The sequence below is a fragment of the Acanthisitta chloris genome, unplaced genomic scaffold, assembly GCF_000695815.1.
Source record: "Acanthisitta chloris isolate BGI_N310 unplaced genomic scaffold, ASM69581v1 scaffold3175, whole genome shotgun sequence".
Classification (NCBI taxonomy): domain Eukaryota; kingdom Metazoa; phylum Chordata; class Aves; order Passeriformes; family Acanthisittidae; genus Acanthisitta; species Acanthisitta chloris.
This window is the reverse complement of record NW_008675199.1, coordinates 6,150-29,730: the sequence shown is the minus strand read 5'-3', so window position 1 is coordinate 29,730 and position 23,581 is coordinate 6,150. Positions and strand designations below refer to the sequence as shown.

Here is a 23,581-nt window from a genome sequence, read left to right as displayed (position 1 = left end):
GCAAGCACAGGGTGACCCTGAGTGCTCCTTCAAAGCTTTGATGCCTCTCCCTCTCTCTTCTCCTCCTCTCCATCCCCTTTGCCCTGCTCTCCCTTCTTAATCCAGCAAGGTTAGTCCGGACAGAGTCAGTGCCCTGTGATATCAACAACCCCTTGCGGAAACCCCCCAGGTATTCAGACCTGCACGTCAGTCAGACGCTCCCCAAGACCAACAAACTCAACAAGGTAAGCTGCTCCACAAGCCCTGAGCATCCCTCTGAGCCCACCCCCTGCCAGAGGGGACCAGACCCACCACACCCAAATATCAGCAGCTTTTCATAGAATCATGGGATTGTTTAGGTTGGAAAAGGTCCAACTGTTCCTCCAGCATTGCCACCACAAATCATGTCCCCAAGTGCCTGGATGTGATGGGGACTGGGTTGTCAAAACCCTGCCTTCCCAAACCCTGGTAGAATCTCCAGCCCTTAGCATCTTCTTGCTCTGGGCAAAGCTGGGTACCAAGATGCTCATGTAGATGCTGTTTTAACACCTAAATCTTTTGAGAAATACTTGTTCTGTTTTTGTTATGAGCTGGTGCAAATATTTTTTTTTGAGGCTGAAGGACATAATAATGCACAGTGGGTACTTTTATATATTTGAGTTTGGCCTGTACACTCCCATTCAGCTTGAAGTTTCCCCTATAAATGTGCTTTATGCAAGTGGACCTCCTTCTACTTTGATGTTTCTAAAAGCCGTTCTTTAGAGATACCTGAATAAAATCATAAAATTATAGAATGGCCTACGTTAGACCTTAAAGTTCATCTAGTTCTGAGTCCCCTGTGAAATCTTATTGTTAGTAGCTTTCAGCATTCACTTAAAAAATAATTAACCTGGCCAAGATTTTTGTGTGGCAGGATGGTCTATATAAAATGATCATGAGATTCCTGGAAAACTCAGCTCTTGAAAAATTAATTAATTTGGACAAACTTACCTGCTGGGGAAGGCTCATGCAGATTTTCTAACCTTGGAGGGTGTACATTCTTATATGGATCTTGCATGGAGATGGGAGTGCTCAGCACTGCTGAAACTCAGACCCTGTAAAGTGGCTCCAAGTTGGACAGCAAGGGGGAAATTCTGGCCTCAATTTTCCTTTTCAGATGCAAGCTACTCAGGCAGGTTCTCCTGCCCATTGGGTCTCAGGTGTTCCCTTCTCACCCATTGCAATGTGCCCCAGAGAGGCACTCTCAAAGCTACCATCCTTGTCTGGTTTGGGAAGGGTCAGTGAAGGCCAAGGGATGTCTTGGGGTGTATTGGTTGATCCTTTCGAATCTCTCTGCTCTGAGCTCTAATCTTGGTGGCCGCCGCTCTGCAGACCCAGAAGACTTGTGGACCCCTTAGTCATGGATGCATAGCATGGAGGGGTTGGCAAAGAAGCCTGGTTTATGGTGTGAAATGGCCTTGGTGCAAATTGTGAATACAAATGGCTTTGGAAGAGGCCAGGTTAGAGCTCTGGTTGTTTTCTAGGGCTTCTGGAAATGGGGAGTGGGATGGACTGTGTGACTGTCACTTGTCACCCAGAGTCCTCTGCACTGGAGAACCTTAGGATGGTGCCAGTCAGCACTGCTCTCACCAGATCCTCTCTTCTCTCCTTCCCTGTGTCCTGCAGGACCACATTCCGGTGCCCTACCAACCAGATTCCAGCAGCAACCCCTCCTCCACCACGTCCTCCACACCCTCCTCGCCAGCCCCACCGCTGCCGCCCAGCGCGACGCCCCCATCTCCCCTGCACCCCTCCCCGCAGTGCCCGCGCCAGCAGAAGCAGTTCAACTTGCCAGGTACTGTGAATTCCCCCCACCGATGTCCTTGGGGCAGTGCTGCTGTTCCAGGGAAGGTCCATTCCCAGAGGGGAACAGCTCAGCATCACTCCTGGCAGTGTGGAGGGGCTCAGCTGTCCTCACCCACCCACCTGCCTCTCCAGTGCTCCCTGAGAGGGTCTGGTGAGGGGAGAGGAGGTGGAGCCGTGGGCCTGGTCCATCTCTGAGATGCTGAAACCCTCATGTCTGCCTTGGGACTAGTGACCCCTGTTTGATCCATGACCTCAAGCCTCTTTGCTGGAGGAGCAGCTAGGAGATTTGGGTTCCTCTTGCATCCCCAAACCCCCAGAGTTAATGAACTGTTCTGCTAGGAGGGAGGGTCAGGATGGCTGCTCTGGAGGAACCAGGCAGCAACTGTGTGCTCTGCTGATCCTGCTTGCACCATGATGATGCCAACCTTCCAGCTTGGCAAGCCTTCAGCTAGAGAGGAGAAAGAGGAAGGAGACAAGGAGGAATTTTACTGGCAGAATTAATCTCCACTAAAATGAACATTTCCAAAAGCTGGAAGAAAACCAGCAACCAACCAACGGGTTGTCATGTGTCCGGAAAGGCTGCAGCCATGCACAAGGCTCACTCACTGGAGTGCCTGGTTCTCAGGCAGGATGCCAGCGTGGCATGAGAAAGACAGTGGAGGAGCCACAAGGAAGCACTGAGCACCCCAGGGAGTGGTGTGACCCATCCATCAGGTCAGGGTTTTGCCAACCACAGCCCTGGAGCCTCCAGGTTCTGGGAGGACTGTCCAGAGTGCTCCTGAAAACCTGAGGTCATGGTTTCCATGCTGGTATAGCCCAGCTCAAGGTGGTCCAGCAAGAGCCAAACCATCCTGACATCTGGGCAGTGGGATTGCTGGGCTCACAGAGATCAACATCCCCCATCTACCTGCTGGGCCAGTCCTGGACCCTGTCTGGATCTGGGGGAAGAGTCAGAGGGTCCAGCATTTGGTGACCCCAACATATGTCGCTTCTGGAGCAGAGACCTCCCTGCAGGTCTTTCTGAGACCTTATTTCATGTTGCTTGAAGCAGAAACCACGGGTTTAGCTTTCACAGTGGGCAGCAGCATCTCCTTATCGGACCCAGCACACTTGCCCATCCAGCAGGGATGGAACAGGGCAGGATCAGACTCAGGAGCTCTGAGGGTGCTTTCTCCCTGCTTTCATGCCCATGTTGAGCAGAGCCCTGTGGTGAATGGGAGCCAGTCCAACGCAAAGCAGGACTTACTGTGCTTTCATCTTCCCTCATGGGAAGTTCTCTGTGGTTCATCTCATCAAGATGGTCATCTTGGGGATTAGGATTTGAGCTTGGAAATTGTGACATGATGACCTTTTTCTGACAGAATTACCTTTGAGGCTCCTTTGATCTCAGCTCAGGGATGCATAGGTCCTACTGCAGAGCTGAGGTCAGTCTTTGGGGGTCTCAAAGCTGGAGAGGGGAAGTTGAGGGATGGTCCTTGCAGTCTTGAAGCTTAAGGGGAAGGTGACATCTGAGCTGGCCAACCTCTGCCTCAGCAGCTCTGTCTTGCTTCATACTCATGACCTGCCTGCCCGCATGAGTCGAATCAGCCCTTGGGCTTTGCCTGCTGTCAATGGGGAGCCAGTGGAGGATTCCCCTCCCCATCCCCCAGAGCACTTCTGCAATGCTGGTTTTGGGCAGTGACCTCCCAGGGCTTCTTTCAGTGCTCCAGGAGGCCTGCAGGGAGCCCAGGATGGACACAGCTTCAAATCATGGCAAAAAATGGGCTGAATTGGGCCCAAATAGACAACAGCTGCAAATCTGTCGCTTGGTGTCTCCATGATGCCAAGTTGCCCCCAAAGACCAGTTAAGGGCCAGCATTCAAGCCCCATGGGCTTTTGCTGGCAACCTGGTGTCCAAATCTTGCCAGGAGTTTCATGGATGACATCAAGACTCTCCAAATGGTATAGAAGACTAGCTGATGGGGGCAAAATTCAAGCTATAATCCAGCCAGTGGTCTTCTTTTATTTTTTATTGGCCTGGGCACCCTGTGTGCCATCATTGGTGGTGCCCTCTGGAGTGATGGAGGTGGGAGAGGGTGGATCACACAGGGAGGGACTTGGGCCTGGGGTTGAGGTTTCATGGTGCAGGACTGGGCCAAGGTTGGGGCCTCTCCAGCTTTGCAGATGAATGTTTAACCCCCATTTTCTCTATTCCAGCTTCCCATTACTACAAGTACAAGCAGCAGTTCATTTTCCCAGGTAAGACTCTTGTAAAATCTCTTGTAGCATGGGGTGCTGGGATCTCCCTTTAGGGGCTGGGTGCTTGGCTAGGCCTCCTAACCCCTGGATTTGTGCTGGGTTGGGATTTCTCCCCAAAACCAGTATATTAATGCAGGACTGTGCACTACAAAGATGCTGCAGGGTTGGGAGGCCCTAAGCAATACCCAACCCTAGCTGAGGGTGCAACTAAATTTGACCTGGGGGGTGAAGGGAGGTTTTCAGTGGGGTTTACTTCCCCTGGGTGCCCCCAGCCTCCTCTCACTCTGCTCTCTTCTCCCCAGATGTGGTGCCTGAGACGCCAACCCGAGCCCCACAGGTCATCCTCCACCCTGTCACCTCCAACCCCATGTGAGTGGCTTCCCCTTCCCCTCTCCAGGCAGCACATCCTCTGCACCCCAAACCCTCCAGGCACCCGTGGGTGCTCCTCTGTCTTTTCAGGACCTTTGGGGGATCAGGGATGCCTTTGGGGTGGGTGGTCATGGTGAGCCCACAGTGCTGCTGCTGCCCTGAGCCAGCTCACAGCTCTGGCTCGTGTCTTGGTGAAGAGACAGGTTGAGAGGAGAGTGCAAGGAGTTCATTTATAACCCATGGCACTTTGCTGTTAGAAAAAAAAGGGCTTTCAATCCAAAAAGCTGAAGCCCAAGTGATTAATTAAATGATCATAAAATTATAAGCAGATAACCAGAGTCTTTGGTATAGTTCTAGGAAAGGCAGTTCTTGTGACTGACCCCACCTCTAGTATTTTCAAGTCCAAGAAACTTTGGACTGAAATTAGTTGTGAAAAGCAGTGTCTAATCAGCATTAGGACTGTCTCTCCCCAGCAGGTCAAGTCCAAATCTGGCATTCCACCCCAGCAGCAACATTCCTTTTTATAAATGCCATTTTTGAAGGATTTTACAAGCCAGGAGTTTAACAGATAGTGTCTGGCTCCAGGCTACAACACAGTTTGTGGCCAGCTCACCCACGCACTCCAAACTCCATTGGCAGCTGCTGGGGGGTCCAGCAGATCTCACCTCAGGGGGAGGCGATGGGAGGAACAGAGACTGAGTTGCTGTCCCCTGGGAAATTAATGGCAAAGTGGTGAAGTAGAAGCCTTTAATTTTTTTCCTTCCCTGCCTAAAGCAGCTGTAGGGCTGGCAAACTTTGTGGGGGAAGTAGCTTTCAATATGCAAAATCTGTGATTCCCCTCTTGCTCCTGCCACTGCAAACAACCCATGGGAGTTGCTGAGGTTACCCCGGGCTTGGCTGGGTTAAACAGCAGAGTCTGCTGTGGGTACTTGGGAGACAGGAATTCGTGCCTGGGTTAGTGATCAGGCAGGAGGAGGCTGTTGCTCCTGCAGTCCACCAGTCCATTGCTATACCCTGAGCTTTATGTGCCGCTCAAAATGTCAGGATTGACTCCTTTTGTACAAGCAGCTGAACTCCCTTGGGATTTGTAGCTCTTTAGTGGCCATGGAATGGGATAGGACTCACAGAATCACCATGTCTGAGTGGCTTTGGGGAGTGTTATACCTCTCCTGTCTCTGGGAAGGGCTGTTGTTCTTTGTGTTATTGATAATAATAATTTCAAGCACATGATGCTTGAAAACACCTAAGCTGCCCCAGCTGATTCCCTAATTCAGAATTTCCCAATTCCCTGTTAACTGTCGGGTGCAGCAAGACCCTGGTGGTGGGAGGTGCTGAGTAAACAGAGAAGGAAAAGAGCAGCTCCTGGCCCAGGGAGCTGGAAAATTAGGCAAATTTGAGGCTTTTACTGCAGGGAGGAGCTTTGAAACCTTCACTTCTCAAAAATAATTGTAAAACTTGATATCTTCTCTTCCGGCTGCTAATCAGTCAAGCTTTTTACTTTGGCTGGTGTTGGTTGAAAAGGTAAATCTGGTCTTAGAAAGCCCTAAAAATGCCACTAGCACATGCCCCAGCATGGTCAGAAGCTGCAAGGGTGTAAATCATTTCCTTACCCTGGGTTAACTGAGGCTGATATCTCCCAGGACATGCAGGAGCATCCTCCAGACCATGCACTTTGTGCCATGGGATGGAGACCTGGTTGTGTGCTCCCACATCACCAAACCCATCCTGGAACTTCACACATCCAATATTAATTAATGTAATAATTATTACTGATCATCCCTGCTATCTTACCCCCCCCATGAGAGCACCCAGGGCTATCCCCAGGGATGGAGGAAGCTGGGGCATGGGTTGCTGTCCCAAATTAGCAGTGAGCCTGGTACTTCTCCTTTCTGCTCTCTTTACTCCTGGTGCAGGAAGCAGGGTCCAATGCCTGTGCATGCTCCCCACCTCCCTGTGGTTTCACCTCGTGGTAATTCAGTAATTCTTTTAACAGCCTGGAAGGAAACCCATTGCTTCAAATTGAAGTGGAGCCCACCTCAGAGGTGAGATCACTGGGCTCGCTCCTGTGCCTAATGGACCTTTATTTTATATCTATTTTATATCTATCTTGGGGCACATTTTGCAGGAAGCAGATCAGTTTAGCATCTGTGCAGTGAAATTACTGATAATTGAATTAATAGCCAGGCATCCGTGTCCCCACCCTGTGGAGAGGGACCCTCACAGGCTTCATGTCTGCCCTCAAGTTTATAACTCGATGAGTTTTTTTAACATGCATTAAAAATGTGATGGAGGGGAAGGAAGGAAGGGTGAGGAGGGGGATGCAGCTTTTAATGAGCATAGTAAATCCTGTAGAAAGACCATCAAGGGAAAATTCAGAGCCATCCCAAGGGGCTGGGAATGCAGACCAGGGGGTGCCAGGGTGGGAGCAGTGGGTATTAGCAGAGCACAGCTTGGCCAGGGTAGGGTGAAACTGTTTTCAGTCAAATTAAATGCTCCAATGTGTCACAATCTTATATTTAACCTTGCCTGGGGTAAATAAATGTCTCCCTGCAATCCATAGGGAAGCAGTGGAGTTACCACCCCTGGAGGGATCAAAAAGCCCTGTAGATGTGGCACCTGGGGACATGGTTTAACAGTGGCCTTGGCAGCACTGGGAAACATTGGACTCAGTGATCTTAGAGGGCTTTTCCAGCCTTAATGATTGTGAGATTCTGTGAAAATCTGGGATTCTTCCAATGCTGCATAGAATGAGCCATCCTTTTTTGCCTTTAGAAAGTACCTGTCTGGTTCCTCTGGGTTTGAGCAAGCAGTAGGTGGGTCAGTGGTTTTTTTCCCCATTTTATTGTGTTCACCTCCCTTTCTCCCTCACCCCCCTCACCCCTCCTGTAGAACGAGGAAGGCACCGAGGAAGCACAGGAGTCTGAGGATGACTTTGAAGAGATGAACCTCTCACTCCTCTCTGCACGCAACTTCCCGCGCAAGGCCAGCCAGACCAGCATCTTCCTCCAGGAGTGGGACATCCCCTTTGAGCAGCTTGAGATTGGTGAGCTCATTGGCAAGGGACGCTTCGGGCAGGTCTTTCACGGGCGCTGGCACGGGGAGGTGGCCATCCGCCTCATCGACATCGAGCGGGACAACGAGGACCAGCTGAAGGCCTTCAAGAGGGAGGTCATGGCCTACCGGCAGACCCGGCACGAGAACGTGGTGCTCTTCATGGGAGCCTGCATGAGCCCTCCACATCTTGCCATCATCACCAGGTAAGCCCCAGCATCTCGTGTTCAGCTGGAATAATTTTGTATTTCCAAAGCACGTTTTTGCAGACAAATGTTGCCGTTGCATTATGTTACTTGCCCTGACAAAGGGATATTCTCCATCCATCTGTGTTTTATGCTGAGCAAAGCCATCTAAGTGTGTCCAGGCAGATGCATCTCCATAGAAGTGGAGCTTCAGACAGGAATAGTTTGGTTTAACCTGGGACAGGAATCATCACAGAATCATGGAATGGTTTAGGTTGGAAGGGAATTTAAAAGACCGTCTCATTCCATACCCTGCCCTGGGCAGGGACACCTTCCACTAGAACAGGTTGCTTGAAGACCTGTCCAACCTGGACTTGAACGCTTCCAGGGATGGGGCAGCCACAGCTTCTCTGGGCAATGTGTGCCAGTGCCTCACCGTCCTCAGAGGGAAGAATTTCTTCCTCCCATCCCATCTAGCCCTGTCCTCTGGCAGTGCGAAGCTGCTTGCCCTTGTCCTGGCCCTCCAGGCTCTTGTCCAAAGTCCCTCTCCAGCTTTCTTGGAGTCCCTTTAGGTACTGGAAGACAGGAAGGCTTCTTGGTGGGGAACAAACTGGGATTTTGGGTAGTCCCAAACCATCTAACACCTCCACAACTGCTTTGTTCTCAAGCCCATCTAGCCCTGTCCTCTGGCAGTGCGAAGCTGCTTGCCCTTGTCCTGGCCCTCCAGGCTCTTGTCCAAAGTCCCTCTCCAGCTTTCTTGGAGTCCCTTTAGGTACTGGAAGACAGGAAGGCTTCTTGGTGGGGAACAAACTGGGATTTTGGGTAGTCCCAAACCATCTAACACCTCCACAACTGCTTTGTTCTCAAGGAATTCCCATGTACCTACTGTCACCCACGTGCCTGATGGGAAATGCAGCACTGAGCCTCCCAGTGTACTGCCTACACAGATGGACAATCACAAAATCCTGGCTGGCCTCGAGGCAAGGAGGCTACAACCGTTCCCAGAACAGCTGTTGTCATGTGAAATACATTTATTTCTGAGAATTCAGTTATTTCCTTCACCTCTAGTCCATGTATTCAGCCACCGGGCTTGACGCTTGAAGCTTTGCATCCCACCACGGGCTACTTTCTCGTGGAGAAGTTTCCCCAGAGTGAGGTTGAATTTTCCTCCTTGGCAGCATTTCAAAAAACAATGAAATGGCAATGCTTCCAACAGCCATTAACAATGAATTATTGCATCATCCTTTCCTAACATCCCCTTCAAAGTGGTACCTCCTAGCACACCAGTCCCAGGTGGGGTGGCTCTATGGGAACTGGGGTGAGGGCTTTGCTCTGCTCCCCTCCTTGCTCAACAGCAAAGGATTTCAACCCAAATTTGTGACAGCTTGTGCCATTGCTTGCTTCCTGCTCTAGTGAGTTCATAGACTGTGTTTGGCTCAGGAGTTACATGCTCTGGAAACAGGGTGACCCCAAAGCTGGGCTGGCTGGGGACTGGAAAAATGATGCCTTTTATTTTGGACCAAAAATTAGCCATCTGGGAAAATTCAACAGGATTTCATATCTCCATTTATTAGCTAGCTTCAAGCCAAAAGCTTTTGGAAAAGTGGGCAAACACATGTATTGATCAATGAGTCAGAGACCCTATCCATGTGTTACACCATGTTCCCAGAGGAAAATGCAGTGTCTCCATCCCTCTCTGCTCCACGAACCCTTTGCAGCCCCTGTTTGCTCAGCTTTTCAATGCTATTCAATATCAAAACCTGGGCAATATATCCCTTTATTTATTTTTTTTGAGCCACAAAGTGTTTTATGTTCTAATGCCTCTTTATATAAAACCATAAAGGTGCCATTTTTGACAGTTTAACAAAATAAATCTGAGTGCTGCAGCAGTCAGATGCATTGATATGAGGGCTGTGAAGCATACTGCTCACCTTGCTTCTCTTCCAGCTTCCCTCCATCCTTTTTTCTACGGTCAAAGTACAACTTTATTGAATAGCTCCTAAATATAACCTGAGCTCACAACATCTCCAGGCATTACTTACTCTTTGCCTACAACCGACGACATGCTTTTATCCACATCCTTAAAAAGCTGACCCACCAGCAGCTTTAAGCTGAAGGAGAGTAGGTTTAGATTGGATATTATAAAGAAATTCTTGACTGTGAGGATGGTGAGGCATTAGCACAGGTTGCCCAGAGAAGCTGTGGCTGTCTCATCCCTAGAAGTGTTCCAGGCCAGATTGGATGTGGCTTGGAGTAACCTGGTCTAGTGGAAGGTGTCCCTGCCCATGGCAGGGGTTGGAATGAAATGAGCTTTAAGGTCTCTTACAACCCAAACCATTCCATGATTCATTTTACAAGTGCAACTGGAAACCTGTTTGTTTTTCTCCTGCTGGGATTCTTGGGATGTAATCGGCTCATGGCCAGTGCTGGTGCTGGGCTGGCACCGAGGATGCAGAAAATTTGACGGGGATGATGGAAAGTGACACAGTGCAGTCTCAGAGAACTTTTGGGAAGCCCAGACCTGCATGAATACATGTCTCTTAGCCCAGAGGTAATTTCCAGAGACAATTTTTCTGCTTTGAGGCTTCCCATGGGGTTCTGTTCTGCTTGTGCTTCCCCAGGAGGCACCTCAGGGCAAAGCGTCCTTCACATTTTCTAGGGTGACAGCACAGGAATTATAGGATTAAAGAACAGTTTGGGTTGGAAGGACCTAAGAATTCATCTAGTCCACCCTGCTGCTATGGTCAGGGACACCTTCCACTAGACCAGATTGCTCCAAGCCCCATCCAGCCTGGCCTGGAACACTTCCAGGGATGGGGCAGCCACAGCTGCTCTGGACAACCTGTGCCAGTGTCTCACCACCCTCATTGTGGTAAACTATTTCTTTGTGTCTAATCTAATCCTTATATCTAAGGATGTTCCCTTGCCCTTGTGCCTGCAGTCCTTGTCTGGTCTGTCCTTGGTTGAAAATTTTTGGGGGCTTCTTAGGATATCTCTGATCATCTCTTGTGGAGAAAAGCCTTCTCACGACGTGGAGGTCTCCATCTCATGCATGTTTCAGGTGCTTCTAAGGGGAAAGAGCCATGGGGACTCTTCTGCCATGGCATGGATGGGAGCTGCTGCTCAGATGTTGTAGGGAATGAGTCTGGGAAGAGGACAATGTGGTGTGATCTGGATTGGGAATGGTTGAGGATATTGGGAGTGATCCAGGATGTGGCACTGGGGGAAGAGGGAGTGACCCCATGCTGTGGAGAGCATCACTCTTCAAATAGGATTTTTCTGAAGGGACTCAAGTTCTCCCTGTGGGTTTAGAGGAGTAACTTTAAAAGAGGCTTTTCTTGGAGTGGGGGAAAATCAGTCCCAGCTGCACAATGAAGGTAATTACAGACACAAACCTAGCATGTCTGGATCTCCTCACCCATTCTTTCCTGGAGCTGAACTGGCTGTGTGCAGCAGAGGCCATTTTTCTTCTGTGTGCCCAGAGGTGGTCGCTCGAGGACTTTATTCCACCCAAACCAAGCAATTTCTTGTAGCTGTTAAAGAATTCTCCCTCTTCCTGCTGGCATGCTGGAAGCAGCTGGCCGTCCCTGGAAGGGGCTTCACCACGCCGTGCCGCCCGGCGCTGCCGGAAGGGGGTTATTTATAGATGGGTTTATTTTTACTTTTTCACATCCCTATGTTTTCCTTCCTGATTGCTTGTGATATTCAAGGATCATCTGATTAGCAACAAGAAATCTCCCCCTCCAAAATCAACAGCCCACGGGCAAAAGCTTGGAGGGGGAAACTGCGGTAAAGGTTGCTCAGGGTGTGATGCTCTGGTTTCATGCTCTGATTTTCTCTGCATTAACCATTGCCCTGGGTGACTGAGACCAGCATTGTTTTTTATCTTCAATTACACAGACAGTGGGATTGAGCCTCGGAAAGAGAAGGCTCCAGGGAGACCTTAGAACCCCTTCCAGTGCCTAAAGGGGCTCCAAGAGAGCTGTGGAGGGACTTGGGACAATGGCCTGGAGGGACAGGACAAGCGGGAATGTCTTCTCACTGCCAGAGGGCAGGGCTAGATGGGGTATTGGGAAGGAATGTGAGAGTGGTGAGGCACTGACACACATTGTCCAGAGCAGCTGTGGCTGCTCCATTCCTGGGAGTGTTCCAGGCCAGGTTGGATGGGGCTTGGAGCTACCTATTCTGGTGGAAGTTGTCCCTGGCCATGGCAGGAGGTGGAATGAGATGCGCTTTAAGGTCCCTTCCAACCAAGTCATTCAATGATTCTTGAGTTGCTTCTTAATGCAACCGTCTGGGACAGAAAGGAAAGGCAGGAATTCAGCAGTTTTCAGCAATGGGACGTGGTGACTCCAAGGAGAGCTTCTATCAGAACCACTAATAGATTTTCTCCTGGGTAATGAGCAGTGGGGACAGTTAACATTCATCTTAATTAGTTTTGAGCAAGAGTGAGTGTGAGCCTTGGTGCTTTGAGAGCTGTATAATGGATGGTGTGAAACAGCTTCAAAGTCCTCGGCTCGGTGGAAATGAAAGGACTGAAAAAATACCCTGTTTGCTCCATACAGGGAAATGACAAGTTGGTTTTGCTGGTGTTGAATGAGACAAAACTAGGCCTGGGTAAGATCACGTCAGCTCCTTGGGGCTCCTGGTCCCAGTCCCGGTCGGTGGCAGCATGGGGAGGGGACATAATGCCTCAGTCACCCAGGGGGTCCTTCAAAGGACAAAGTCAAACTGTTTTCTAATGCTGCTAACAAGGCTTGAGCCACCCACAAGGGTAGTGGTTTGCTGAAACTACCATGTTTTATGATTCTGGGTGTTTCTTCTGGGAAAAAAAAAGGCAAGCAGGTTTTACTACTTACTGGTCCTTCCAAGGCTCCAGGTTCTCATCCAATCTGTAATGGGAGTGGGGGGATCAGCACACTGGGTGCAGCTTTCTGGGATGGCACCAAAGAATCCTGTTTATGGGAGTGTTGTTTGGAAGAAGGGAGTGAGATTATCTGGCCTGAAGGGCAGGAGAGGAGGTTTGAGACAAAACTTGTCTGTGCTTTGAGCTCCTGCTGGCTTGTGGGAGGGATTTGGTGCAGCTCTTCTAAGATTCCTTGGATGTTAGTTAAAATGTGGCACTTGGAGCCTGTGCAAAGAGCTTGGAATTTGTTCCCTGAGATGCTTCTGGCTGGGTTTTGGGCCCTCTCTGGTCATTATGTGATGCCAGAGCGACTTCAGCTTTACAGGGTGTAACCAGGAGCCACCTCAATGGCCACTGGTGATCCCACTGGGGTTGCTTGGCTATGATTTATGTCCCTGCCATGACGTGCCAGTAAGACCAAGGAGAACATTGAAGAACATTAGGAATTAAGCGTGACCTTGGTAGAACTATATAGAGAGAATTAATTTGTTGCAGGTGCCTTTCAGCAGAGGAACTTGGAGCATTTCTGACAGAGAGGGAGCATCTCTCAAACTTCCCTGGAGCTGGTTGGTGGGGTGGGAGCTGAGTGCTGGGAATAAACATAAACCCAGTCCCTCTCCTTATGTGAGATACCGAAGATGAAATGAGAGTTTCCTCTTTTTTCTCTGTGGCAAACAGGCTTTAATAACAGGGAGCACATTATCTGGCACAAATTAATAGGGAAAGTGTGAGGGATGGGAAGAATACCTAAGTTGCTACAGCTATACTTTCTTGGATGACTTTCTTGCACTGCATGGGCTAAATGGTGGGGTTTATTTTGATTTTATAATTTATTTCTGTGCTGCATTTTGGCAATATCTAATGCTTGGTTCCCCTGGCAGGAAGAACAAGCCTGGCTCCTTACAGGGAGCCACTCCCATCCTCAGACCCTGCAGGTGTGGGGGAGATGTGGACAAAGCTCAGCTTTAAACTCTTAGCTCTTCCAAGCCTTTCCCAGTGCCAAATCTCCTGACATTTACAGTGTCCCAGCTCAGTAGTGGAGGATTTGGGGCTTGTAAATCTTAATGCTCAGGGCAATGGGGGCCGAGAGGTAATTTAACATGATTTGAAGAATGGGAGGAGAGGGGAAGGGTGTAAACCATTGCACTTAAGACAAAACAGCTTGGGGAGCTTTATTTTCCTCTGGGGGTGCTCTGTGGCTGTGCAAGCTGGTGCATAGTGCCTGCAGCCAGCCCATTGTTCTTTCCAGGGAAACATGTTGTCCAATTGAGGTTTAATGAACAACAAATTGAGTGAAAAACAAGGCCAAGTTGGATGGAACCCTGAGTAACCAGATCTAGTTAGCAGCATCCCTGCCCATGACAGGGCATTGGAACAAGATGAGCTTTAAGCTCTCTTCCAACCCAAACCATTCTAGGATTCTAGGAGTCTATGAAATGGGATTTTTCTCCTCGCTACAACTCAATGAACTCAAAATCCTATCAGCCTTCTCACCTGCACTAGAAAGCTAATTAGGAGCTCTAAGTCCTGCTCAATAGGAGGGAAACTGAGGCACAGAGCTTCCATGTTCTTTTCCTCCATGCCAGACTGGAGCCATGCATTGACAAGACAAGGAGGAATGGCTTTCCACTGCCAGAGAGCAGGTTTAGATTATATTTTGGGAAAAAATTCTTCCCCATGGGGGTGGTGAGGCCCTGGCATGGCTTACCCAGGGAAGCTGTGGCTGCCCCATCCCTGGAAGTGTTCAAGTCCAGGTTGGATGGGGCTTGGAGCAACCTGTTCTAGTGGAAGGTGTCCCTGCCCATCTCAGGGGGTGGAATGAGATGAGCTTTAAGCGCCCTTCCCACCCAGACTATTCCAGTATTCTAAGATCCTGGAGCATTTCCAAGTTGCCTTTCAGGTCCTGCCCTTCTCTCCCCACTTGTAGGTGTATTTTGAGAGCAGAAGTCATGGTTTCCTGCCTCCCCTAACCCTCCCCATGTTCAAGGACTCACTTTGAGCTGGAGCATCCTGCTTTGCCTCTTGGTTGTTTTCTGTCCTCTTACTTTCTACTGCATTCCCTTTCCTAACAGTTAAATAATGGAGCTCATAGATCATATAATAAATAGGTATCGACTTTGTGCCGCTGGCTGGATCAGAATTGATTGACCTGTGGGAATACACTCCCTCACAATCAATAAGAGGCCATCAGGCTGGATAAATCTTGATAACGACTGACAACAGGAAAGTCAATATGTGTATTAATATACACATTAAGTGAGTATATATCTTCTGCCTGCAAACAGTGTTGCTTTTGGCAGATTGCAGAGCGCGATGGGTTGAAATATCCTGAGCAAAGAGGATAGTTAGGGATGGGGAGACGCAGCAGCTTGATCCCCTGCGAAGGTGTTTGATGTTGAAACGGCATTGGTGCTGGCTGAGCTTTTCCTACCCTTTGTAGCATCAAATCCCCCCTAGCAGCTGTTCTTTAGCAGTGCCTTAACGTGCTCCTCTGGTGGAGGATGCTCCAGGGAAAAGTTCTCCTTTGTATTTTAGAAGTGTTTCAAAATGCCGTGAAAATATTTCTATTTTGGCCACGATTTCTTAGGGAAAGTACTTAACACAGCAGGACTGAGGCGCTTTGCTAGAGAGGAAAGGATTTAAGCTGGTGTTTAAGGAAATGCCTGTGATTAAGTGCCCGGCTGAGAGATGGTCCTACCAAGCCTTTCTGCTCGTGCCAGCTCTTCTTTTCAGTATCAAGTGTCATTGCAGCATCATTCCTTATCTTTTCTGAGCATCATCAGTGCCAGGGAACCTCTCTGGGGCCAGGCAGGGTTGCCTGTGAGGGGACACATGTACTTACATCCTGCCTAGCCAAAGAAATATCTCATTCCTGTGACAGCATCCTTAATTTTTAATTAGTAATAATAATTATTGCTATTCCAAAGTGGAGTTGGGTTCTAGTGAACCAGCTGTCTCAGTCCAAAGACTTGCTGCTTCCTTCTCTTCAAATGAAGGGATTTTTTAAATTCCTCTTCCTTCCTGAAGTGTTCAAAGTAGCAGGAGGATCAGGGCACAGAGAATATATTAGGCTCCTTCAAAGGAAAGGTCAAAGTGCCTTCGCACATCCCTGTGCACCCAGGCAGCCCTCTCAGAGCCGATTCTGAGAGCTTCCTTTCAAAAGGCAGCAAGAGCCACCCAAAGTATCATGTATTTTCGGATGACTTGTTTGCAAGCAGGGCTTTAGCTAAGCTTCAGGGCCTGTGGCTGCTTTGCATTCACCTGTCTCTTGGCTCTTCTCTCCGCAGCTGTGGAATAGCTCGTCTGCTCTGACACTATCTCCCTCAAATAAAAATGCATGGAGTTGGCTTTTTCTAAATAACTTGGGGTTTTTTTTTTAAGCAACGATGGAGTTGGAGCTACTTTTCGGGCAGGCTGATCCCCCTCCCTCTCCTCCTCCTCCTCCTCCAGCCCTTGTGGTTTGGCTGCAACGGCTGTAGTTATCTCGCGTGCCAGCTGCTGGGAGGAAAATTCTGCTGCCTAAGTAATATCCATCAAAAGCTGGTGCTTCCATCGGGTGGAGATAGCAAGTGCAGGATAAGGGGAGTATCATCTCTTCAGGGCTCTTCTATTTCCCCAGGCTGGTTTTGCTCTGCAGAGGCTCCTCCATGTGGAGTGGGAGATGAGTCGCTGCGAGCTCTGGGCTTGGGACCTGAGCTCTGCTGTGGCCAAAAACACTGCTCAGGGCAGGTGATGAGTTCCTGATCTTCCTATTGGGGTTGCTTTGGGAGTCTTGAGTAAGGGTCCATCTCAGAGGTGGAGTTTGATGGGACAAGTATTTTCACTCCTGAGCGATGTCCCTGGAGGGCTGAGGTCTGATGTTGTGTCTGCAGACTCAGTCAAGCATTTCATGGCACCGAGTTGCCACAAAGCTTTTGGCTGCTGCTTTCATAACATTACAGAATCATTTACGTTGGAAAAGATCCTTAAGATCGAGTCCAGCCATTCCCTCAGCACTGCCAAGCCCACCAGTAAACCACAGCCCCAAGTGCCACATCCACACAGCTTTTAAATGCCTCTAGAGATGATGACTCCAGCACTGCCCTGGGCAGCTGTGCCAGGACTTGACAGCCCTTTTGGTGAAGACATTTTTCCTAGTAGCCTAATTTTTCCTCCTGGTTCATGGTCCAGTGAGGTGGATGGTGTTTCTCAAGGCCTGGGGAGGAAGGAAACCAAGTCTTTGTTGGAAGCAATGGGATCAGGAGGGAAGGCAAGTCCCTGCTTGCCAGTGGGTACAGTGAAGAGGAAAGAAACAAAAGAACAATTGTCCTGGCTCTGAAGCATTTCCGTGCTAAATCTTGGGATGCTGGATATGTGTGGCTCACAGGGAAGCTGATTCACTTCATCTGGAGGTTTTGGTGGTGAATGCCAGTGAAACCAGTCCTGAGTATCCCTTGGCAGGTCTAGGGGGACCTGGAGACATCTTTCTCCTTAGACTGAGAAACTCATTGCAGCTCATGTTGGTGTGATCCCAGGGTCCTTGGGGTGGTGTTTAGATGCAGAGAGGTTGGGGAGCTCATCCTGGGTGCTGCCACTGCTCCTCTTCATGTGGCAGGGAGAGTGTGTATCAAGGGTGCAAGATCTCTTATCGATTTAGAGTAAGACAAAGTCCAGGGATAAAAATTAACCCAAAGCTCTCCCTTTGCTGCTCTTCCACCTTGTTTAATTTTCCATTTTCTGAAACACATTGGGGGCTGTCTAGTGCAAAAGCACAATTGCCAGACATGGGTAAAAGAGAAAAACAAGCCAATATATGGAAACAGCTTGAAAACTTCCCAAATAAATCAGGAATGTGCAGGCATGTGCAGCACTCCTTTTTCCCCTTTCTGCCATGGCTAGTCCTGCTCAAATGAAATCAAATAAGTCCCAGCTCAGTGGTTCCTATTGCTGCATCTTACTTAATATTCCCCAAAGGTTTGGGGTTTTTTTCCCTGAGAAATACTAAAAATGAGTAAACTGATGGGAAATGTGGAAGCATCCAAGCAGCCTCTCCTTTGCTCTGTCTTTCCTCAAGCACAGATGTAACCTGCTAGCAGAGGTATTTTTATATTAAAGCACTTCTTATTAATTCCCCCTCTCTCCTCCCATGTCTCCCCTGGGTGCATGGTGCTGGCTATCACCATGGAGTCTGAGCTGGTTCCCCATAAATTCATATACCAGCACGTAATGAGCTTGCTGGGGTCTGACATTTATCACTTTGGGGTGTTGAAATGATTCTATTTAATTTAATGGGCATTTATGTGGATGGTTGGGCAGAGGGGAGAGAAGCACAAAACACCAGTGAGTAATGGCATCACACCCTGCATGCAACCACCACACCATCAGCTCCAATGTATCCCTGCTCCTGAGCAGGAGCCAGGCTGGCATCTCCAACCCTGTAGATGTGTTGGCCACCAATGTAGAAATTATGGCCACCAGTGATGGTCATCAATGTTCAGGTGCTGTCCATGAGTGTAGAGGCAAAGACCATCAGTGTAAAGGTGATGACCATCAATGTGGAGGTGATGGCCATCAGTATTGCAAAGAAGGGTAAAAGACCCTAATAGATGGAAGAAGGATAAGGCTGTTTTCACATCAAATAGAAAAAATATCAAGAGGCAGTGCTCCAGCTCTTCCTCACTCATCCCTCCCAAATTGTTCCTCTGCAAGTCACTTTGGCTTTGCTCCCATTGCTGATGTCTTCAGCCCACATTGGTAAATGCAGAGTGTTTATAAAGCAATTTGGGATTTGGCTTGCTTGGCTGAACACTTCAAAAACTCATTTTGAATAGAGAGTTGCATCTGCAGTGGGATGGGGCTGGGACTGTCCTAGTGTCATGGAAGGCTGCAAGCTGTGGATGTGCCATGGGTTGAGGTGCACTGAGGACCCTGAAAAGAACCTTTGCATCTCCCTGAGCCACACGAATAGGCTGTTTCTGTTGCCCCTCAGCTCTGGATGGGGTTTGGTCATTGCACAGCACCAGTGCACATGTTGTCAACATACCTGCTCTGCCAACAGGTGGAATGGAGAAATTTAGGAGGAAAAGACAAGTATTTCCTTATGAATGTGTACTCAGCAGTGAATAAGCCGTGCTCCACCTGAAGATGAAAATTGTCTGCCTTTGTTTCTGGTGTCAAGCGTAGGCAGTCTTTGGCCTTGTGATCCACAGCATTGCTCGCTCGCAGCCGGATGGGTACCTCAATGCCACAGCTCAGCATAGACCTCTTGAAGTGGAAATGCAGAAGCTGATGCGTGTGCCCCGGGCGCTGCGCTTTGTGCCTGCCGCTCCTGCCCGGGTGGGGAGTGATTGATGGCAGGCGAGGAACAAGGAGAAGTGAAATTGTTGAGCTCTGCCATGAAAAGGTTCTGCAGGTGGTGGCTGAATGGGCTCAGGTGCTGCATAATAGGTATCAACTGGGTTTTATCTCTGCATTGGCAGCTCCTTATCCAGCAAGAAAACTCTGATGTACCAGTGCAGCGGGTGCTGGTTGAATTAATTCGGGGCAGTTATTCATTGAGGGGAGGAGAGACACACCTGGCTGCCTTGACAGCTCTGGCAGGGTCTGAGGACTAGTGGTGACATGTCCCATGCCCACAGTGCTTCAACATGTGCTGGTGTCACCACTCGGGGTCTGAGTAGCAGCCTCTCTGTGCCAGTGCTTGTGCTGGCTCCATCCATGGCCTCCTTTAATGTCATCCCTTTGTAAATGAAGTGGAGAGATGGGAATCTCATCAGTAAAGGGATGCAGGCTCCACTCTCGGGGTTATCTCAGCAGTTCAGACAGACAGAAATTTGAGGATTTTCCTCTAAACAGCCCTTTACCAGGAAAACAGCTGATCTTAACTCACCTCAGGGCTGAAATCAAACCCCGTTCCAGTCCTAATCTACTCATTGCATTTACAATGTCAATTCGTGACCAATTCAGACCACAAGCAACTGGCTGTAATGGTTTTCTCTGAGGGAAAACATGCATTTGCTGGGGGATGGGGAAGGCTGGGGGAACTTTTCCATGTGCAGGCAGGTCACAGATGTGGCAGGAAGCCTGTTGTGTTGCACAGCTTAAAACTTTACAGGTTTATGTAGCAAATGAGTGCAGGAAAACATAAGGATGCTGGAAGGAGACTTTGTGTCTTTGTTATTTTGCACCCTTTAATTCTGGTTGCAGAAACCCAAAGGGTTTTATCACTGGTTTCCAAGTAGGAGTTTGAGTGCTTGGATTCTAATCTTCAGACAAATTAATATTTGACTGCAGCCAAACTATTGCAAAAGATAGAAAGTGGCTGGTTTAGAGGAAGATCATGTTCTTAATTGCAGTCCCGCAGGGGTGCTCAGGGATGTGCTGAGACACCTGCACAAGGAAAACCATCACTGAGGACGCAGTTGCACAAGTATGAAAATGCCCTAAAATCCCACGGCAGCTTGCTTAGATCCAGCAAAACTATTTCTAACACAATCCATGACAAAATACTGTGAAGGGTGCTGTTTCCTTTCCAAAACCCATGAGATACAGGTCTGGTCCTATTCCTGCTTCACTGGTTGACCTGAAGTTTATGCTCTCTGGCCATGGAGGAATGTGGAGCTTTCAGCTTAGAAGTAGGAGGGTCCTTTGTATCTGTGAGCTTCTGAAATTTGAGTTTCTTCTGAGTATTTCAGGCCAGGTTGGACAGGGCTTGGAGCAGCCTGGGCTAGTGGAAGATGTCCCCGCCCATGGTAGGGGTTGGAATGAGATGAGATTTAAGCTTCCTTCCAACCCAAACCATTCCTTGATTCTATTCTATGATTATTTTAATCCAAAAAGGGCAAAACCTGTTATTTCCCAGGGGACAAATCCAGACATGTGGCATTGCTAGGGCTGGAGGAACTGGGCAAAGGGAAAGCAGTTGAGTCAACGGAGGATGCAGCTGGGGGAGAGCAGAGGAATTAAATGCTGTAACTTTTTATTTGTTAACTAGAACAGAATCAAATTAACATCTGTGGTCGCTGAAGGCTTAACGAGATGTGTGTCAGGCGCTTTATTTCTCAGGCACAGGTATCCAGTCTCATCTTTCTAGAGTTGCCTGTAATGAGTGTGGGTAGATACAGAAGAGCAAAAAAGCCCTTTTTTTTTGTGGGCAGGAGTCGAGGCAGCATCCACCCACGTACTCCATTATGATATTCAAATGTCAATATATTTTTAATTGGTTTATATCCCCCCCTCCCCATCCAGCTGCCTTTGGTAATTAAGGCTCTGTAAATAGATTTTACTGTAATTGGTACGAGAAGGAAAATTGGAGGACATTGTACAGTGCACTGGGTTGGGTTGGGTTTTTCTCCCTCCCTGTCTTTCCTCTTTTGACTCATATTACATCTGTGAGCATTGTATCCTCTGAGGGAAGAGGCGGGAGCCACGGCCAGTTTTGCACAAAAACTCTGAAGCAAGAGGACCAGGTGGTTTGCTCATGGCTGGGACACAGGGAAGAGCAGGGAACCAGCCCAGGTTACCCCTTATGGCACTCAGCACCATGGTGATGACACCAGCACAAACTGGGGAGCAGCACAAGCTCTCTCCCAGTGCCAGACTGGGGAGAGGCCCCAGTTTCCATGCTGAATCTTCAGTCTGTCTTGAGATGAGGCCAAAACTCTTGTGATTATTTATAGTTTCCTGCTACAGCCACTGCCTTTATCATTTGGGGATGTTTCTTGTTGGAGGTTTATAAACTCTGGTTTTATCTTTCCCTTATCCTGTTCTTTCAGCCTGTGTAAAGGACGGACTCTATACTCGGTGGTGAGAGATGCCAAAATTGTCCTGGATGTCAACAAGACAAGGCAGATAGCACAAGAAATTGTGAAGGTATGGTATGGTATGGTATGGTATGGTATGGTATGGTATGGTATGGTATGGTATGGTATGGTATGGTATGGTATGGTATGGTATGGTATGGTGGGGGACAGCTTGGCACTGGTGGGATCTGGATCCAGCCAAGAGTCTGGCAGTGCTGCTCTGGGGGGGTGGGAGAAAAGCAGCCAAGGATTCTGGGTGCGATAGCACTGCTTGACTTTCAAATTCAGGTCTCTTGAACCTCCCTCATGTGCTTTTGAGCTGAACTGAGGTGGCACCAAGGCTTCCCATGGGCTCCCTGTGTGTGGGGCTTGTCCTTGCCACTGCTCCTCTTCCCGCTTGGAAGTGTAGATATTTGAGTCCAGCATTGCTGCTGTGAGTGAGTTGCTGGTTGGATATTCATCTCTTAGAAGAAAAGAAGCTATCATAGACACACACTCAATGGTTTGGATTGGAAGGAACTTTCAAGACTCTCTTAGTCCAGCCCCTCTGTCACTAGAACAGGATGCTCCAAGCCCCTTCCAACCTGGCCTTCTAGGGATGGGACAGCCACTTCTCTGGCAATCTACTGTTAATAATCTGCTGTTGGTCTGAGATTTCCACATCTCCTTAGCAAAGCATCCCTGCAGCCAAGGCCCCTGGAGGATTCAGTGCCATAGTGCTGGTGGCAGGATGCTGTGTGTGCCATGAGGCAGTGCACACATACATCTTTCAGAGCTAAAAAAGCTTTTCCTTTCACAGAGATGACTCAAAGTGCATCTTTGACACTTCAGACATGACCGTATAAATAGAGGCTGGGGAGGATCCTCACGTGATGGGGTTGAGTGGTTGGGAATTTGGGTCCTGAGCCATCACAGCTTCCCATCGGATGTCTGCCATGGCCTGTTTGCCCTAGAGGTGCTGAGCTGTCTGTCAGAGTAGGGTTGTACTGTGATTCTAAACACATTTAACACCAAATGATACCAAAAATATTTGGCATGTGTCCTACCATGGGAGCTCTGACACTGACCCTGTGCCCTGCTCAAGGTCAGCCAGCACCTCCAGCCCACAGCTCAAATTGTCTGGGATTGAGCTCACATTTAACATATTTCTATGGAAAAAAAAAAGGAAAAGAAGGTTTTCTGGCAGTTCTTAACCCCCCTTAAATATTCAGATCCATCTTCTGCTATATATCCTGGCTGGTGCTCAGACTGTGTCTTATTTTGAGCTTATTTACACCTAGATTTAGCAAAGAGCATATTGTTTTTAACCTTTTAAATTAAAATTCTTTAAAATCTCCTGAAGTGTCTGGGCTTTTGGCAGGAGCTGACAGGTGAGCATAGAATTAACTGCTTTGCTGAGCTGGCATTGCAAGGGGTGTCTTGGAGCCATGGCCTGAATTGGGGGTGCCTGAGGCAGCTGAGAGCTTCTCTCTTCTTAATTTCTACTTTTGGACCATATTTTTCACTTTTTAAATAAGGATTTTTCCCACTGAGCAAACATCTGAGTCATCACTCTCTTTTACCTCACACTTTTTCCCCTGACTAGCTCGTGCTTGGGGTTCTCACCCCCCAGATGTTCCCAGTGGGAGGTAATGGCTTGGCTCAGCCCCTTTCTCTGTGAGGGTTCATTGCTTTGTGAGGGTTTTGAGGATGAGGCTAAGAGCACTGTTTTCTGCAGCTAGTATGTGTTAGGAACAAGTTGGAAACCTCAAACTCTTCATGGTGTTGCAAAGCATCACCAGGACTGGGAAATCATCACCGAATTGGTGAGATGAAAGCATTAGCATCACCATGAAGACCATCACCCATGAAGATGAAAGCATCACCGTGAAGAGCATCACCCATGAGATCTGCTGGAGCAAATCAGAATGACTGCATGTAGACCTGGTTGTAGCCCCCACAGCATCTCTGCATCCCTTGTCCTTCTTGGGAGGATGGGTTTGGGTGCTCCTGTTGCAACTCACTGCAGGGCAGAGGGACTTTGAGTCTGACCCAGGTTCCTGGAGGAATTAGTAGAGATCCAAAGGCTCAGATGGGTGCTGAGCCCAAGCTCTCTCTGTGCACTGGAGGGAATTTGACACCAGGTCCTGCCTGCAGGAGGGGTTCACCACATCCCTGTTGCAATGACGTGACCAAACCATGTGGCCCCTTGCTGGTGAGCACCAGAAGGAGCAGCTTCCCAGCTTTCC

At 48.7% G+C, this 23,581-nt stretch overlaps 1 protein-coding gene across 1 annotated transcript in view; it reads left to right on the top strand.

The window, feature by feature from the left end:
* The window catches only part of KSR2 (kinase suppressor of ras 2), a gene marked incomplete at both ends in the record, with an annotated part of 68,097 nt that overhangs the window by 38,374 nt on the left and 6,142 nt on the right, over positions 1-23,581 (top strand). The window contains 7 exon segments of the mRNA XM_009075628.1: positions 100-224; positions 1,645-1,813; positions 4,021-4,062; positions 4,365-4,431; positions 6,425-6,473; positions 7,321-7,688; positions 21,327-21,423. Coding sequence (XP_009073876.1) covers positions 100-224; positions 1,645-1,813; positions 4,021-4,062; positions 4,365-4,431; positions 6,425-6,473; positions 7,321-7,688; positions 21,327-21,423 — 917 coding nt within the window.